This window comes from Gymnoscopelus braueri, assembly GCF_963280865.1.
Source record: "Gymnoscopelus braueri genome assembly, chromosome: 3".
Taxonomy (NCBI): Eukaryota; Metazoa; Chordata; class Actinopteri; order Myctophiformes; family Myctophidae; genus Gymnoscopelus; species Gymnoscopelus braueri.
In genome coordinates, this window is record NC_137612.1 from 3,425,874 (window position 1) to 3,443,565 (window position 17,692).

General features: G+C 41.6%; 1 protein-coding gene across 2 annotated transcripts; it reads right to left on the reverse strand.

Annotated features, from left to right (window-relative positions):
* Nucleotides 1-29: 29 nt before the first annotated feature.
* Nucleotides 30-17,496, reverse strand: patz1 (POZ/BTB and AT hook containing zinc finger 1). Of its 2 annotated transcripts, XM_080425176.1 has the most exons (6): nt 14,965-16,427; nt 11,949-12,012; nt 11,609-11,780; nt 9,083-9,241; nt 5,848-6,054; nt 30-4,878 (listed from the first exon to the last, which is right to left on the reverse strand). In XM_080425176.1, the coding sequence occupies exons 1-6, from the start codon at nt 16,356-16,358 to the stop codon at nt 4,400-4,402; spliced, it is 2,475 nt and encodes an 824-aa protein (XP_080281302.1). In that variant the 5' UTR covers nt 16,359-16,427; the 3' UTR covers nt 30-4,399. The 2 variants fall into 2 exon arrangements, with proteins under 2 accessions (XP_080281302.1, XP_080281301.1); XM_080425175.1 differs by lacking the exons at nt 5,848-6,054; nt 9,083-9,241 and adding an exon at nt 17,314-17,496 and having other exon boundaries at nt 14,965-16,705.
* Between the last annotated feature and the right edge of the window lie 196 nt (nt 17,497-17,692).

The following is a 17,692-nucleotide window of genomic DNA, read 5'->3' on the forward strand; positions in this document are numbered from 1 at the left end:
AACAAATAACTGACAAAATGAGGTTAAAGTAGGAGCTTTTTCAAATGCAATTTATTTGACACTCACCTCTGCACCAATAAGAGAGATGAGACTCAGTAACAGAGTACAAAAAACAAATATCTATAGAAAAGTATGCTTATATTGAAATATGTCCCAAGACATAATAAAACATGTATCTGACATGTTTTCGGAACAATCTTCTCGAGTACAATGATAAAATACCAAGTTAACATATTGTACATCTTGTTTGTCCATGTCGGTCTATACAAAAGTGTCAATGCAAGTCACTCTGTATGTTTTTGCCTACCTTTTTTTTTAAAGAGGTTTTAATCCACTGCTGTGCACAATCAGTATTTGGAAGGCACTTTGCAACAGACCAAAAGCAAACATCAAAACAGAAACAAATAAGTATCTAGGCCTAAATAGTCAATGAAATCTTTTATATTCGAGTACCAACATGAGACAAATCATAACATCCAATGAATTTACTACCATGTATTAAATATTGAGAATTTGTAACATAACGGTATACATTTCCTTAATAGCGTCTTCCACTTTTTTTTGTTGGAAAAAACAACTCAAAAAACACCCTTTATTCCCTCTACAGAGTAAATACTAGTGCATCACGGCAGAGTGGATCCAAAAAAAGTGAACAAATTGGTCAAAGAGGTGAATCGAGCAACCGGCAGCGTGTGTCACTACCAGAGCGAATTGAGAGTACAGTGAACAGTGGTGCTATACTGTCACCAACCAGTGATCGACACTCAGTCCCCAACTCAACTCATATACACAGTGAAATACTCAGTGTTTAATTAATTCTTACAAAATTGATAAATTGTCACTGAGGATTTTACTGTGTACCAAGACAGCATATACAAGGTTTACTCTCTGTACGCAGTGAAGACACTCAATCAAACGTCCATAACTTAATATCCCTCTACATAACAGACAATGGGGAAAAAATATATACACATAAGAGGACAATCACTGACAAACATTGATCATATATTGGTTTGATCATATATATATTTATATATATATAGTATGTGTATATGAATGGTATATACACTTGTTACAATCACAATATAATCATAAATAATGTAGGAATGTACTGAATTTAATAGACTAAGATAAGCCACAAATAATTAAACTGAAGCAAACCAGGAAACAACAAACACACAGAAACAAACACAGAAAGCCAACCAATTCAAAACACATACCCACACCCCCAATCCATTCATGTAACATTCTTTCCCTGTTTTGCCGACCGATTTGCCATGTACCATGTTAAACGGTTAACATTAAATGATAAAAATGGTTTGATGATCTACAACTGATTTTAAGTTAGGATTCAATATGACACGTGTTTTGTACAAGTTAGTGCCCAACAAATCTGCTCAATTAACATCGTTTTTCAGTGTTTTGACTGAAATCAAGAGACTATTTTATGTAATAAATAGCTTTTTGGTGGCTACATTAACAACTCAATTTATATCATGAGGTTATTTAACGAATTAATTCATAACAATAGACCTATCAATTGGGTTAAGTATGAGGCAGATAGCACTAAAAGCCTGATCTTTACCTAGTTGCGCGCCAGTATTTCTCAATGAAAATAACAAATATACAAGCCCATAATGCATCCTGCTGCAATGTGTTGTGTGAGCTTGTAGATCTGCCATTTTCAGTGCAATAACACTCATCAGGCACATAACTAAGTATAACTCAGGCTTAAAGAACACACAAGAAAGAGAAGAAAGCCAAGTAGAAAGTTGAGGGGTTAGCTCCAGCTGTGAGTAGACTGGAGTGCACAGTTCATTGAAGCCTGTTCCTGTCACAGATACTCAATGACTAAGTATGAGCCAAGTGATTTTGTTTCACCCATTTACATTCTGAAACCGCAGTTCCATTTCCACAATAAGGCCCCTTTTCCACCAATATAACTTTGGTTCTAAAACTGGTTCCGTTCTAGATTTTTGGAACCGCGGTACTTTCACGGAACCGGACGCGAACCGGCATGCGTTTTTTTTCCCCACCAGTTTTAAGTAGAACCATTGTAATTGGGGACGGCTTAGAGCAGGAATCCTCAAGATGCCTTTTTCCACTTGCTTTTGCCATCGTTTATATCACACATCTGCGATCTTCCAACATGTAGAATAGTGACACGCCCACTTTGGTTCAAAGTTCAGGGCAAGGATAAGCATTCTCCGAACCAACTTTAAGGGTTCTGAACCAATTCATTTTCAGTGGAAACACTCTGAATTAGGCGGGTAAAAAAAAAGAACGGAACCGGTTCAACCGTGGCGGAAAAGGGCCCTAAGAGTGATAGAGGGCGACGGGCTACGCACTTGACTGAGCGTTAACGGGGAACTTACAGAAATGCCTTCTTCACCTCTAGCACAAGCAAATCTGACAGAAGAGAGGCACTGATAGGGTGGCTAATTTAGGCATAGCCTAATACAAGAGAAAGAAACGTTGTCAATACAAAGTAATGGATGATTTGAATTAACGATGGTTGCATTGGGTTTTTGCCAGTCAAGAGGATGGCAGATCAGGCTCCTCCTCACCCATTCCTGCCCACAAGCTGTATAGTAATGGCCTTAATCCTGCTTCAAATCAGATCACTGTTGCACAACACACACCGAGAAACACACACACCAAGAAACACACATCTCTGTATCTAACATAATTTAGCGTGTAAAAATTATCAAAATTTGCAAACCACAAGATTTTTGTTTGACAAACAATATAAAAAACTTTGTACACAAAACATAGAGGGCATGAATAAGTTAACAAAATATAATCTACATTTCTTAGAATTTATAATTGTCACACCTCAACTTGGTCCCCATTATATTACACGCAAGTGATTTCACATTTAAGTGATTGCCAAAAAAGACTGGGAAACGTTCTCATTTGAGGGGTTTCTACGAAGGCATTCATAACAAGCTCATGGCGTCTTCATTACACATTAATGGAACGTGATCAAAATGAACTCATAAGTACATTTTAGACAGCGAGATTATGCCATCTATTTCATAGGTGGCACTTTAACACCAGTTCTTTGATACTGTAAGACTGACTGGTACAACCTCTTCCTTTATGAAATTCTCAATACAAACTCTGTTATCCTGGTTGACAGCCAGTTTAACCCATTAAGACCTGAGGCCGATTCTACAAATGTCTTCTAAATCCTAACAGTTTTTTTTTTTAAAACATATGTTTGCTATATCAGTGATTCTCAAACTTTTTCCATGTCATGGACCCCCAAAATTATATGTATTTGGCTGCCGACCCCCATCTCACAATATTTTGTTCCAGGGACCCCCAGAAGCAAATATTTTGCTTTAAAATAAATATTCAAAGAATTGCACACATTTTCATGTTTTTTGAATTGCCAACCAATGTGATAGAGATAGATATCTAAAATCTAAAATGACATTTCCCAGTTTTAATGGGTTAAAAGGTCTCAATCCTTGAGTCCTTGGTATGATTTCCTGGCTGACCCAACCATGGTGGTGAAACATTTGAAGAAGCCATTAAAATATGATTCTTTGCTCCTTCATGAACATGCCATAAAACATGAGCTTGTTATGCATGTGATAATGTGAACCCCTTATAATTAAACTCTTACAAAAGACTGGTAGCAGAAGTCTACACAGTACACAATCTTGATCAAATGTGTAAGGCAGAATTTAACCCCTACCATATATTAAAAAAAGAAAAGAAAGAAACTTGGAAAAAAAGAAATATTTCCTTGAAAGCAGCAGAGTACAATATTCAAATAACAGATTCACTGATCTTGTTGTCCTTAATTTAAGGAGACGTGTCATTGCAGCCTTCTGAGTAAATAAGAATAAGCTAGAATAAGCAAGTAAAAGCAACCAAGAATGAGCCACTTAAAATGCAAATGGCAAATGATAGGTTTGTGATGCATTTCATAGCATTGAAAAACTGAGGGGGAGCCGACAATAAGTCATTCCTTGCTCTAAGAATTTAAACGACTGACCTTGTGAAAAGTAACAAAAGTAGCTATGAAAGGTTGATTACACACTCACACACACACACGAAACAAGGTCATACTAATGTCATCAAACTTCAAAATGATCCGATTAAAAATAATCCTTTGCAACATTTCAGAAAATACAAATATGTATTATAATAAAGACAAAATAAAATGCTATTCCCCACTCTGAAACAGAAAGAAACATATGTCAGACTCCATGAATAATAGCAGAGCTGAATGCACAGTGAGCGACGCAATGAACAGCAGACTATTCTCGAGGCAAAATTCTTCCCAAAGAAAAGAGGATCTCGGGGCGGGGCAGGGGGGGGGCATCAAACAAACCTTGTCCTAAGCATGAGGGGTTTTTAATATAACATAATTCCCAGCAGTATGTCACTTCCCTCCAAAGTCCATCCCACTCTGACCTGCCTCGGGGTCAACCAGCGACGCGGCGAAAGCAGACTGGACTATCTGAAAGCCGAAGGACTCGAGCAGAGACATGTTCTGTTGAGGGGAGAAGGGAGAGCTCAGAGTGGGAGCCAGCTCTCCCAGTCCAGACCCCGTACCCGCCTGGCCTTTCTGGGCTTTGTGGACTCGATGCTGGTGCTTGTTGAGGTAGGACTTAGTGCGGAAGGCCTGACCACAGATGCCACAGTTAAACTTCTTTTCGGGATCCGTCTTGGCTTTGGATCCCTCCGGAGAAGCCAGCGCCCCGGCCGAGGGTCCGTTGCAGGCTAAAGAGGACATCTCCAGCTCCTCCCCGTCAGGCTTGTGTGGAGACTTGAGCTCGCTCCCGTTGGACAATTCCCCAAACGAAGGGTCCGATTCCTCAGATTCCAGATGTGGACATTTCCCAGCGTTCTCCTGCCCGTCTGGAGGTCACCAGAGTATGAGGGAGGGGACAGACCAAGAGACAAGAGCAAGAGACAAAAGACAAAGATGCAAGGAGAGAGAGAGACTTGAATTAGCACAATATACATATAAAACAAGGTTAATTTCAAACCATTTTGCAGTAGTTGACAACCACCTGAAACAGTTTAAGGTTTAGGCTTCAAGTTAAGTGCGTAGTTGTGTGCTCTAAATAGCAGGGGGAAAAGTGTAACAATGAATAGACCCAACACATGCTTCTTTGAGAAATCAATCTGGAAAACTGCCTTATGAGCAAATCATTGTATGTGACTACAGTCAATCTGGGAACCCAGAGCCAGTGAGAATGAAAAACAGCGCCCTCTGCTGTTTGTACTATCTCTCACTGGCTCTGGGACAATGGCGACGTAGCACCCGTGCGCAAAGGAAACCGGGGTTTTGGTCTGCCTTCAGCTTTCACTTCCGGTGGTGCCACTATGTTTTCATTCCCACTAACAATATTTCTACACGGAACACTAACACCACTTCTCCCAGAGAACATGGATCGTTTTGGTTATAAGCCCACTTGTTTCTATGATGAAAGAGTAAGTTAAAATGTGAATATCTTTACGTGGTTTTGTCTGCTCCGCGGACGCCATTGTTAAATTAGTTTGGGTTTGTTTCGAGGGGGAAAGATCGACGGACACGTGAATCCCGCCCACTACATTTGATTGGGTAAAGCGCGGCCTGCTTCCTGATGTGAAGGCACGCCCACTTGTAGCCCAGTGCGTACATGTTATGACGAGCCTTCACGACAGATTCCAACGCAGAGCAGAATCTGTTCTTGAGAGATTAGACTACAGTTAACTCATTCTAGAAGTGGGAAGGTCCAATCATCTAGCCCAATGTCCACATAGGAATCTGCCGTGCTCGTCCAATCGGTGGGCTGTGTTCGCACCGTACCCCTGCCCACCCTCCTGCTGGACTGTACTGACCTGCAAGAGGGCCATGGAAGGGGAAGCCAGGTGCGCCGGCAGAGCGACACTCCCAGAAATATGGAGGAGCCCCACCTGACTTCCCCGGCAGCAGCTCAGGCTGCAGGCCCACGGCCGGAGGGCCCGGCTGGGTTCCAGAGAGCCTGTGAAAGCGACCCTCTGCCTCGGGGAAGGTGACAAGCAGCTGGTGACTGGTGGCGCACAGGTCTACACCACCACCCGGCCAGAGAGAGAGGAAGGGGGGAGGAGGGACAGACATAACAGGCCAGCGGAAACCACACATAGATAGAATTACCTTCATTTCACCCACTGATATTATGCATTACTGTCTGTAATCCTCAGACCCAGTAAGCAGAGCAGCATTCACTGGTTTGATTCTTACTTCATTCAGATCACTGGGACAAAAGGTGAATCAATTACTATTCCAAAAGATGGCTAATTGGTGGGGCCTGGTGCCTGTGGCACAGTAGCTTCCAACTCAGATATTTCATTATCAAAAGTAATTGATAATGGCAAAGCTACATTGCACGGGCCTCTTCTATGACAAACAAGCCATTTAAGAATTAAATGGACACACTTGTGTGTGGTACAAAACTTTCAAAACGTTTAAATAACTGGAGAGTCAGACAAATAGCTAGTTATATTAAATGAAACAAGGTTTAGCTTCAACCGTACAGTCCAAAAATGTGATATGAGGACAGAACTCATTCTTGGCTGTGTTGACTTGCAGGAAAGATATATTGTCTTTGTTGTTTATTCAAATTCACCATATGCCATTTTTTGTCAAATTATGTTTAGTCCTTTTATGAAATGTCTAAGATAACATTTAGTACATAGCAGAATAAAGACACTGTCCATAATCAGATTTAACTATCTAAACCACACTTTAAAATCAACACAGAGTGCAAACTTTTGCAAACCAACTCTATTATGAAACTCACAATAAATCAACAATTCAGAGATAACCAACCATAGGTTTTCAGCCATTAGCTTAATGGACTAAGACTGGCTGAATGACAGGAAAGAAAAATGACTAAACTATAAGCTTTTCCCCAGTGTCGACTGTGGGTTAAAGATAAATATTTGTTGTGCTGCTACTATCTCTAAGAACCTGGTTTTCATTCAAAAGAAAGCACATTTCAAATGTTGCACTGTATACAGAGCACACATTAGGACAATCATGCAACATCAACGCATTGCAGACCACCTGGTGATGTACAGGCCAAGCAGAAACACACTCCACTTCATACGACCATGGCCATGCTAAACACGCAGGCAAAATCAAATAAAAAGGCTTCCTACTAGTCCCTCCCTAATCCCTATATTATGATACTTGGCTGTAAACAAAATGCAATGACACTGCACGATGGGAGATCAAATCTTCATTATCCACCCAGGCAGAGTTTAGCTGTCGTCTACCTTCCACACTGCAACGAAACTATGACCTAGGTCAACAATTGAATGTCGGGGCAATGTTTTACCTAAAAAACAAAAGGTATATATATATATATATATATATATATATATATATATCAGTGGTGGAAAAAGTACTCAAATGTTTTACTTAACTAAAAGTATCAATACTGCAATACAGAAGTACTCTACAAGTAAAAGTCCGGAATTCAAAATGTACTTGAGTAACAGTACAAAAGTATTGGTATAAAAATGTACTTAAAGTACCAAAAGTAAAAGTACTAAAATGTTTGAAAATAGCAGATCTACAAGCTCACAACTGTAGATCTGCTATTTTCAAATAGCCAAGATATAAAATATGGCTAAAGTGGTTAATGTATGTTTTATAATGTAATAATGTATATCTACAAAGTAACTAGTAACTAAAGTTTTCAAATAATTGCAGAGGAGTAAAAGTACAATATTTGCCTCTGAGATGTAGTGGAGTAGAAGTAAAAGTATAGACAATTGGAAATATTCCAGTAAAGTAAAAGTACCTCAAAATTATACGTAAGTACAGTACTTGAGTAAATGTACTTAGTTACTTTCCACCACTGATATATATTAAAAAAAGGAAAGGAGGACAACTTGGACCCAGTCTTGACCTGATAGAAGAGGACAACATGGGTTGGTAATTCTCCATAACGGGTAATATCTCTAGCCATTTTTCACAAAGGTCTGCACATAAAACTAGCACCATAACTGACTGCCTGTGCTTGAACACAGGAAATCAGTAAAATTATTGAAGTGTTTTTTTTATGATAAAGGTAGTAGTTTCTGTTAACAAACAATGAATCTCCCATTATTATTATTATAATTATTATGTGTTGGTAGTTATTATATATACACCGCAACAGTTTACATTGAGTATTGACATTCAGTAGCACCAGTCACAACAGACAAACAAAACTTTTGTTATAGCCTAGGATGCTGTGCACTGGCTCATAAACAGCTGTCCGTTGCCCTGTCACAATGGGACTCTTAAGACAGTTGATGAGCTGTGAGCTTGTAGATCGGCTATTTTTGACAAACATTCCCCACAGAATAGGGATGCTGGGGTTAATAAAGGGGCATTTTAAGTTCTAAGCATTGTTTTGATCATCGCGATAATATCGTTAATCGCAATTATTTTTGCCACAATAATCGTGACGTGTAATTTTCATATCGTCCCATCCCATAGCTTCACTCCAGGACCTAAATGCTAAGTTCAGTGTCAAACCGTTTCAAACATCATTTAAGTCTCCAGCACTAAAGCTACAATTACTCTGACCTGAAGATGTTGGAATTCCCTATTGACAGCTTTAGAAAACATCTGACTCATGTAAACAAGAAATAAATGTTAAACCTAACTTGAATTAATTTAATCTGACTACTAAAAAAAAAGGTTTAATCTAAATAGGTTTTAAGTCACCAAAACGTCCAAAGTGGAGATAGCGAACATCATATCTAGTCATTGTTTACGTCCAATTGTAAACAAAGCTTTGCATATCACGGTATACCGCTTATAGCCATGCAGTCAAAATCTTCAACAAGGGCAGTCTGTTCCGAACATGACCGACATAGATATAGCCAACAGAAAAACAACCAGCAGATGAAATCTGAAAGTAGCAAAATGTATGAAGAAGAACAGCTTGGCAGCAGAGGTTGATGTGCGCTTATGTTTTTAAGCATAGACAAAAACAAACAAAAAAAATGCAACAGCATGTTTCCTCCAAAAAAGCAGCCGAGCAAAATGAAAGCCAGAAACATGAGAGGTTGGGGGTGGAGCAGACGGGCTGCTTGCCTTCCACTGAGCACTGGCGTCCCGTGTGATAAGGGGTGCCGTTGTGCATCCGTGTCCCCCCCCTTGACTCGGGAAATACGTGCATTGTGGCAGGGTGGGGCAGTGCCGAGCTGTGGTGTGCCTTTATGTGCACCTTAAGGTAGGACGCAGTGGAGAAACCTGGGACACATAGGAAGAGCAAAGGAGAGGGCAGTTGTTGGAGACACCCGGCCTCCTGCAATCAAAAACATTCAAACTCATCACCAGCAATACCTGTGTACCCAATGTCAATCCTGACAGGTCTGGAACTTTGATTAACACTTGAAGACCAGAGTTTATCTGAAAGTTAGATGGATAATTCAAGACTGAAGTGCATTTATATATATCTCTTTGAACTGTAAATGTCACGTTGAAAAAAAACATAGGAACATCCATGTGAATCCTACTAGGAGCCAGAGCAATGCTCCTCCTTCGCAGCTATGAGCCTATTGAACGAGACCTGGGTGAGATCTGGCTTGGATCCCCAGTTACTTCTCACTGACTTGCTAGTGCAAATACAAATTCTATTACATCTGTGTGCTGGACTGCTGGTCCTATTTGACTCACCACCAGTGCACTATTTACATAATACAGAGTGCAGAATTCTCAAAACAAAAGTCACGTGTAAAATTGTCAGGTTTTCTTTGCCAGTTAATCCAGGTTATGTCCATGTTGGTGCCACCCTCTGGCTGTCAAGAGCTGCAAATGCAGGTAAGCATCTTGAGAAGAGATGTAAACCATGTTGTTTCTTTGCTAGCTAGAGTAGCAGTAGAACAAGCAGAGAAACTAATGGACCAAATTCCAGAAAAACTTAATATAATCTATAACCCTCACTAATCCAAGTTTACATTTGTAAAAGTCCTTACTTTGTAATTACATGGAGCCAAACACTTGCCAACCTTTCTAGCTGATTAGAAGTTGGCAAATCATGCCAACACCCAAATAAGACAATTCAGTATGTACATTTTCAAGAAACTAAATCAAAATCAGAATTGTAAGACCATCAGATGAGTTTACAGTTTTAAAACTATGTTCTGCAGCATGGAGAGGTTCATGTAGCATCAGACATCCCTATCCTATACCACTTCCAACAACTTAGGAGGAATGTCCTAGATTGTTGTTGTCGCTGTATAGCAGTTGTTGACCAACATGCAATTCAAAACTGTTTTACCGTCTCCTGATCATGGGCTCTACCTGAAGCTATTACCAAAGCATTCAAATGTGGAGACACATTTTCTGATCTTTTCTGGAATATATATATATATATATTTTTTGAACTGGTGTGTATAATAAGTATTTAACCTGATAAACCCACTGATCATATTTACTGAATAGTGACTGCTCAATTAAAAAACAAACATCCACTCATGTCTTTGAAAGACCATGCATGTAGGAAATAACCAGGTGCACCACTGCTTACAAATACAAACTGTATACTGTACAACATGTATGCACAATATCTGAGCGACGGGTCAGACTTCACAAAGGACAACCAGTGTGTGACTGTGAGCACCAACCATGCACCAACATTGTGGGAAAGAAACAGCCTAACCATAAAGCACAAGACAACACAACCAGGGCTTCATTATAGTTTACATTCCACCAGAGGACAAGCATGCCAGGCTTATCCAAGCGTTGGCCTTGTGGAAAGTACATGATGTAGTGGTGTTCCTCGGATAAAGAAATGGAAGGTATTTAGTATTTCTTAACCACCAGTAACCCAGTACTAAGAGGGTTTGGTCTAACAAAAGCAATTTGCAATTAAATAGAGTTCCTCTTCAGTCAGTTTAGCCAGTATTACTCACAATATGGTACAAGATAATTTTGCAGAGCCTGCATGACATTTATGCATCACATTAATGGGAACACTGATTTCCTTGCATATGAAATGCTCCAACTCCAAAGTCTACAGGCCTTATTCTGCTTAGATTTCATGCAGCTCAGGTACAGACATATGGAGCAGAAAATAACACACATCTGAACAACCCTGTCCTACAGTCATCGAGAAATGACGTGAAATCGTGACAAATACGATTTCAGGACTTGCCAATTGTCCATATCCTGCTCCTTGCTAAGTTAGCCAATATGTCACTTGGCAATAACATAGCTGTTGTAATTTTACTGTGGCCTAAAAAACATTTTATCTACAAAATTATGCAATAAAAAAAAATCAATTACGTTGTATTTTTTCCTTTTAAAAAATGTGGTAATTGGCCAAATCGTTTAATATAATTTTATCTGGTATTCTTGTATTCAACTCAGCTATTGATTGGAATGTGGGACGGAAAATGTTTTCGCCAATTAAAAAGCAACCCTGACCGAGTTTTGTTTTAAAATTAGTAGCTATAACATCTGAAGAATTTAAAGAAAAGCCATTAATACAGTGTCATAGACTGTGAATGTGAAATATGGGAATTGTTAGGTTGTACTGTATATGAGCACATACAGTGTATAGCATGTGTACATGACAACATAGCAGTGTATTAGCATGTCATATTGGCCAGTTACCTTTGTTACAAATACCACAGTAGTTATGATTCCCTTCGCTGTGTTTCTTGAGGTGGTCTGTCATGTATGCAGCCCGCAGGAACTTGCCACAGATTTTACAAGGGATTTTGTCCTCGTGGCAAGCCAGGTGTGACCGCAGGCGATCTCTTGTAGCGAAAGAAGCATTACAGATCTGAAAGACACGCATTAACATCGTCACCTTTCTCACACGATATGCAAAAACATCCAGTCCATTTTTTTGTCCACTTATTTTATTGCAAGAACTCAAGACATTTTTAATTTGCAGGTTAAGAAAATCAATGGCATAGCCTTTTTTTTCATTATATATCCCAAATGTCACCTGGCACTTGTGGGGTCTCTCCGTGGTGTGAACCTGTTTGATATGCCCATTCAGATGGTCTGGTCTGGAATGAAAAGGGAAAATAACTCTTCTGTGTCATCAAGTCCAAAGTGTCTCAACATTTTCAGTTGTACTGAGGCAACAACCTCAAGGCCTTTGGGACCAGAACTACTTGTAAATCCAGGTGAAACAATGCATCAACAATCATCCAGAGTAGACATGTCAGGGGGGAATATAACTCTTGCTGCACTCGGGGGCCAGTTGCACCAGTTCACACTAAGTTCAAACTTAGCCTAGTTATAGCTTAAATGGCTTTTAAAAAAGCCATTTAACCCATTTAGCCAGGAAAGTATCTGTGTCATTTTTTGATTTCTTTTGGCTATTCAAAAATGGCAGATATACAAGCTCATAGCACGGCACCGAGTGCCGCGCTATGAGCTTGTAGATCTGCTATTTCTTTTGTTTTTTATGTGAAAATTTGTGCAAATCTTTAAATATATATATAGATTTTTCAAATATATATTCAAAGATTTGCACTAATGTTCACGATTTTTCAAAAAATAGCAGATCTACAAGCTCATAGCGCGGCACTCGGTGCCGCGCTATGAGCTTGTATATCTGCTATTTTTGAATAGCCAAAGAAATCTAAAATGACAGAGATACTTTCCCGGATTGAATGTGTTTAAGCTATAACTAGGCTAAGTTTGAACTTAGTGTGAGGGTGGTGCAACTGGCCCCGGAACTCACGCTGAATCAGAGATCTGTGATTTAATCTATGTTAACATATATATATACACTGCAAGGTGCTTGAATCAATTCAAATACATTTAATTGATTGAATACGTTTTATTAGTCTAACTTTTTGACATTGCAGCCGTACAAATCTTGATAGGTTTCAGCCAGCAGTAGACTTGTTGTGATACCGATACCAGTAACATTGCAAAAAATGCTAAATGAATACACAGGACCTTAATGGAAACAAGCCCTGAGTCTGGGTTATCCTTTTAGCATTCTCTTGTATAAATCCTTTTTTTTGGGCAAACTGATAATAAAGTATTCAATCAATCAATCAAAGATTTTTCAAAAAATAGCAGATCTGCAAGCTCATAGCGCGGCACTAGATCTGCTATTTTTGAATAGCCGAAGAAATCTAAAATGACACACATGCGTTCCCGGATTTCATGGGTTAAGATAGTCAAAGGGGCTTTTCCCTCAATGCCCACATACCTGACTGACCCTAACCCTAACCCTAACCCTTCCCTCAATGCCCACATACCTGACTGACTGAGTGAGTGAGTGACTCCCACAGCCACAATACTAGAGGGAGCGATAACAACCATCTGGTGCCACCCACTGACCCGCCTATAGAACAAACTACTACTCTGCCAACAAAATGTGGAATGCCCTGACAGACACCATCCCTTAAAAAAATGTGGATCACTGGTTACCTTAAAAACAGGCCTTCTCCATCTTTCAGGAGAGCACAAGGGGAGGTCAACTCACTTTCCATAGAAAGGAGATGGCATTCACTGCTGCCAATTTTTTTCCTTCCTACTTTGTACATATAGCGTTTTATATTTGTTGACGATATTGTATTTTGGTGTAATTTTTTATGCTATGTGGATGAATTGAATACATAGGACCACAATGGAAACAAGACCCCTGGACTTTTTTGAGCTATCCTTTTGTAACTGTAACTGCTGCCGTTTACGTTTCTGTCTGATACAGTATTCTCCATCTATCAATCTATCAAAATTAGTATACTAAATACTTCTTAACCTGGAGAAGTTAGACCTGGAACGCATCTGTGTCTCTTTTTTTATTTGAGCTAAAAAGCATTATTTTACACTTTGGCTATTAAAAAATAGCAGATATACAAGCTCATAGCGCGGCACCGAGTGCCGCGCTATGAGCTTGTAGATCTGCTATTTTTGAACAATCTTGAAAATGTGTGAAAATCTTTGAATATATATTATTTTAAAGCGAACATTTTTAACCCAAATCTTTGCTTCTGGGGGGTCCCTGGAAAAACATGTTTTGAGATAGGGGTCCGCGGCCAAATACATATCATTTTGGGGGTCCTTGACATGAAAACGTTTGAGCACCACTGATATAGAAACATACGTTTTTCAGAATACGGTACTGATGGGATTTAGAAGACATTTGTAGAATCGGCCTCAGGTCTTAAATTAAATTAACTTAAATGTATTAAATTATAATCCCACAAGTAGTTGTCAGGCAAAGATGATGTGATTTTCTCAAGAGTGACACACTAAGGTGTAATAGTGCTTAGTCACTAGTCAGTGATCGGTTTTGCTGTCAACAACCCCAGAATCTAATTTATTACTACTGTACTTCTGTTGTGATTAGGAATACTTGTGTGATATCTACATTATTCATCCATTACCACTAGAACCACCATCACACTAAATAAGTCCTAGTCCTCCTAGGGGGTACAGGGTGCCCATGGGTCCTTGAAGGGGGTTCCCAGCTAAAATGATTGACAGTTAGGAAGTCCCTTCAGACTCAGAGAGTGTACAAAGGGAACCTGGTTCTATTTGTACTCTTTCAGACACTCAAACCACTGAGGTAGAATCGGGTCCCAGGTGATGAAAAGCGTATCAAATAGGGGTCTGTGTGACCTAATAAATAATGCATATCAAACAAGTGGTCCTTGAAATTAAAAAGGCTGAGAAGTGAGAATCATTGGCCTAGAACCGTGGTTCTCAAAGTGGGGTCCTGGGACTATCTGGGTTCCTTGACAGGGTTCCAAATGGACCCTAACAGGTCTGTAACTCTGAGAGTGTACAAATGGAACCAAATTGACCCATGTGTACACTCTCAGAGCCATGGGGGGTCCTTGACATTAACATATTTGAGAACCACTGGCCTTAGTAGAGAAGATGTAAAACATGACAGGCCTGGGGGGCGACGAAGCCACACTCACAGTCCAGGCTCTAAAATAGTAAAAAGCCAAAACAAACAAACTCCAAGTTTTACATATGATTAAACTCACCTGGAGAAGCCTTTCCCACAGCTCTGACAGACATAGGGTTTCCCCACGGAGCCGTCGTGTGATCGCACGTGGTACGACATCCTGTCCTTGCGCTTGAAGCGCAGGCCGCACACGTGACAGGCGTAGGGCTTCTCCCCGGAGTGGCTGAGCTTGTGGCGGTTCAGGTGGTACACGTCGCGGAACACCTTGCCGCAGACGTCGCAGCCCACGTGTCGCCTGGTCCGCTCCCGCTTGCTGCGGTTGTTGTGATCCAGCGGGAGTCCGCCGCCGCCGTGCACCAACAACGACGGCACGCCATTTTCCACCAACAGCCCCGCTGGCGGGTGGTGAGATATCAGGGTGATGCCACCCTCCGTGGGCACACTGTTGTTGTTGTTGTTGTTGTTGTTGATGCCGCCCCCGGTGGCCGCGCCGTGCTGCGCCTCGTGGTTCTTCAGCCGCTGCGGCTCGGTGAACGCCTTGCCACACGTTCTGCAGGGAAACAACAAAGCGGCGTCTTTGATGGGCGTGTCTTGATGTGTGACGTGTCTTGATGTGTGACGTGTCTTGATGTCTTTGATGGGGTGTCTTGATCCGCCGCCGCTGTCGTGGAAGCCGCCGCCCTCCTCCTCCTCCTCTTCCTCGGGCAGTGTCAGTCCGTCCACGGGCTGCAGGACGGGCATCGACCCCTCGGCGCCGCCGCCGCCGTCCTCCTCCTCCTCCAACAACACGGCGTCGTCGCTGTTGTTTTGTTCCATCATGTGCGTTTGTCCGTTGTTCGCAAAGGATCCGGGCATTCCGTTCACCGACATGCCAGTCCCGTTCACCATGACGTGATCCTGGTGGTGGTGGTGGTGTTGTTGTTGGTTGAAGCCCGGGTCCGAGGACCCCGACGTGGCCTGGAACAGACTGGCACAGTCCCCTCCCCGGGCCGTAGGGACCAGGATCTGCACGTTGGACTGCTTGATCACCTCCTGGCAGATCTCGATCACGGACCTCATCAGCAGGAACTTGGCGGCCGTCATCAGCTCGGGGAAGCACTCCAGCCGCACCACGATCCTGGACGTGTAGGCGAAGTCCAGGATGTCTCGGAAAACTTTGGGGCTGATCGTGTGCATCTCCAGCTCCTTGTTGTTGTTGTTGTTGGCGGCGTCGCCTCCTCCTCCTCCTCCTCCGCCTCCCTCCTCCTGCTCCTCCGCCGCCTGGCCGCTGAACACCGACTCGAAGTACTCGCTGCAGGCGGCCAGCACGGCGCGGTGCGCGGGGAAGCTCTCCTCGCCGACGCGGAGGATCACGTCGCAGAACCTGCCTCCATCTTTCCTCTGGACGTCGAGGTTGTGTAGCATCTCCGCGCTGTGTCTGCTCACCTGGTAGGTGTAGGAAGAACTCCAAGACGGCTCCACTACCTTCTCCATGCCGGACTCATCCAAGACCAGATAGTGTTCGCTAACGATCCGTTGTTGGAAGTAAAGAGAGACTGTTTTTTAAATGTTATATTATTCCCTTATAAAAACATGAGCCTTCCCTCCCCGTCCGTGTAGCATGTAGACGCTAACAGCAGCAGAAAGATGGCAGCCCCTCGGCTTCCTGTGAACTTCGACCCCCCCCGTTTCTTGTAAGGGTGGGTGGGAGGGGGGGGGGTCGTTCTTGTTTTTAATGTTCTCTCCCTTAAAACATTGATGTCATCACTTCGTCTTGAATCTCCTTCATCTGGGTGCTGTTATCCAGAGGAACTGTAAGGTTATCATCATCACACTACGACCTAGCCCCTACGGAACCTCTCCCTCCGCTAAGTAGCTCCGAGATGAGGTCCCTCTTTAATTCCTGCCGGATGCGGTAGACATTTTCGCACATTTTCCACTTTTACATGTTTCTTACCCCTTTCTGCACATCGTATCCAAAAAGCAAAGCAATTGCGCCACTCTCTCAGATGTTTTAAGTTCTAGCGGAACATAACAGCTTCCAACGAGTTGAAGAAAGTATTTAATTTGCCTCGGTTTTCATCCGGTTCCATAATTTTTGCATTAGAAGATGCAATTCAACATTTGACCAGTAGGGTAATCAGTAATGTTATCTCAACGGGCGCAACTCTTGCGCAATGTCTTAAAAACATGTAACCGGATGAAAACCGAGGCAAATTAAATACTTTCTTCAACTCGTTGGAAGCTGTTATGTTCCGCTAGAACTTAAAACATCTGAGAGAGTGGCGCAATTGCTTTGCTTTTTGGATACGATGTGCAGAAAGGGGTAAGAAACATGTAAAAGTGGAAAATGTGCGAAAATGTCTACCGCAGCCGGCAGGAATTAAAGAGGGACCTCATCTCGGAGCTACTTAGCGGAGGGAGAGGTTCCGTAGGGGCTAACTACGACCATGTTCCTTCTCTGTCACAATGGAACTACTCTCTACTACTCCATTTCTCTTCCTGGTCTCTTATTAACCCCCTCCCCCCAAAACACAAGCATGACGCACTCATGTTCTGAACAAAATAAAACACCTTATTTTTGATGTACTTTACATTGCATTAAAGCCACAGTGTGTTGTTGTTGTCCATGCAATTTGAACTGTCATATGATATGATGAAAGAAAAACGTTTGTGTTTTTCAATGTTTGTTGGATGATAAAACTTTAGTGCACATTCCAGTGTGACAATATAAATGACTGATGTGGTATCACATCGAATTCTCAGGTGCAGAATTAAAAGTGAAAGTACAAAATATTAAGGCAATATTAAAAATATTCATGTCTTTA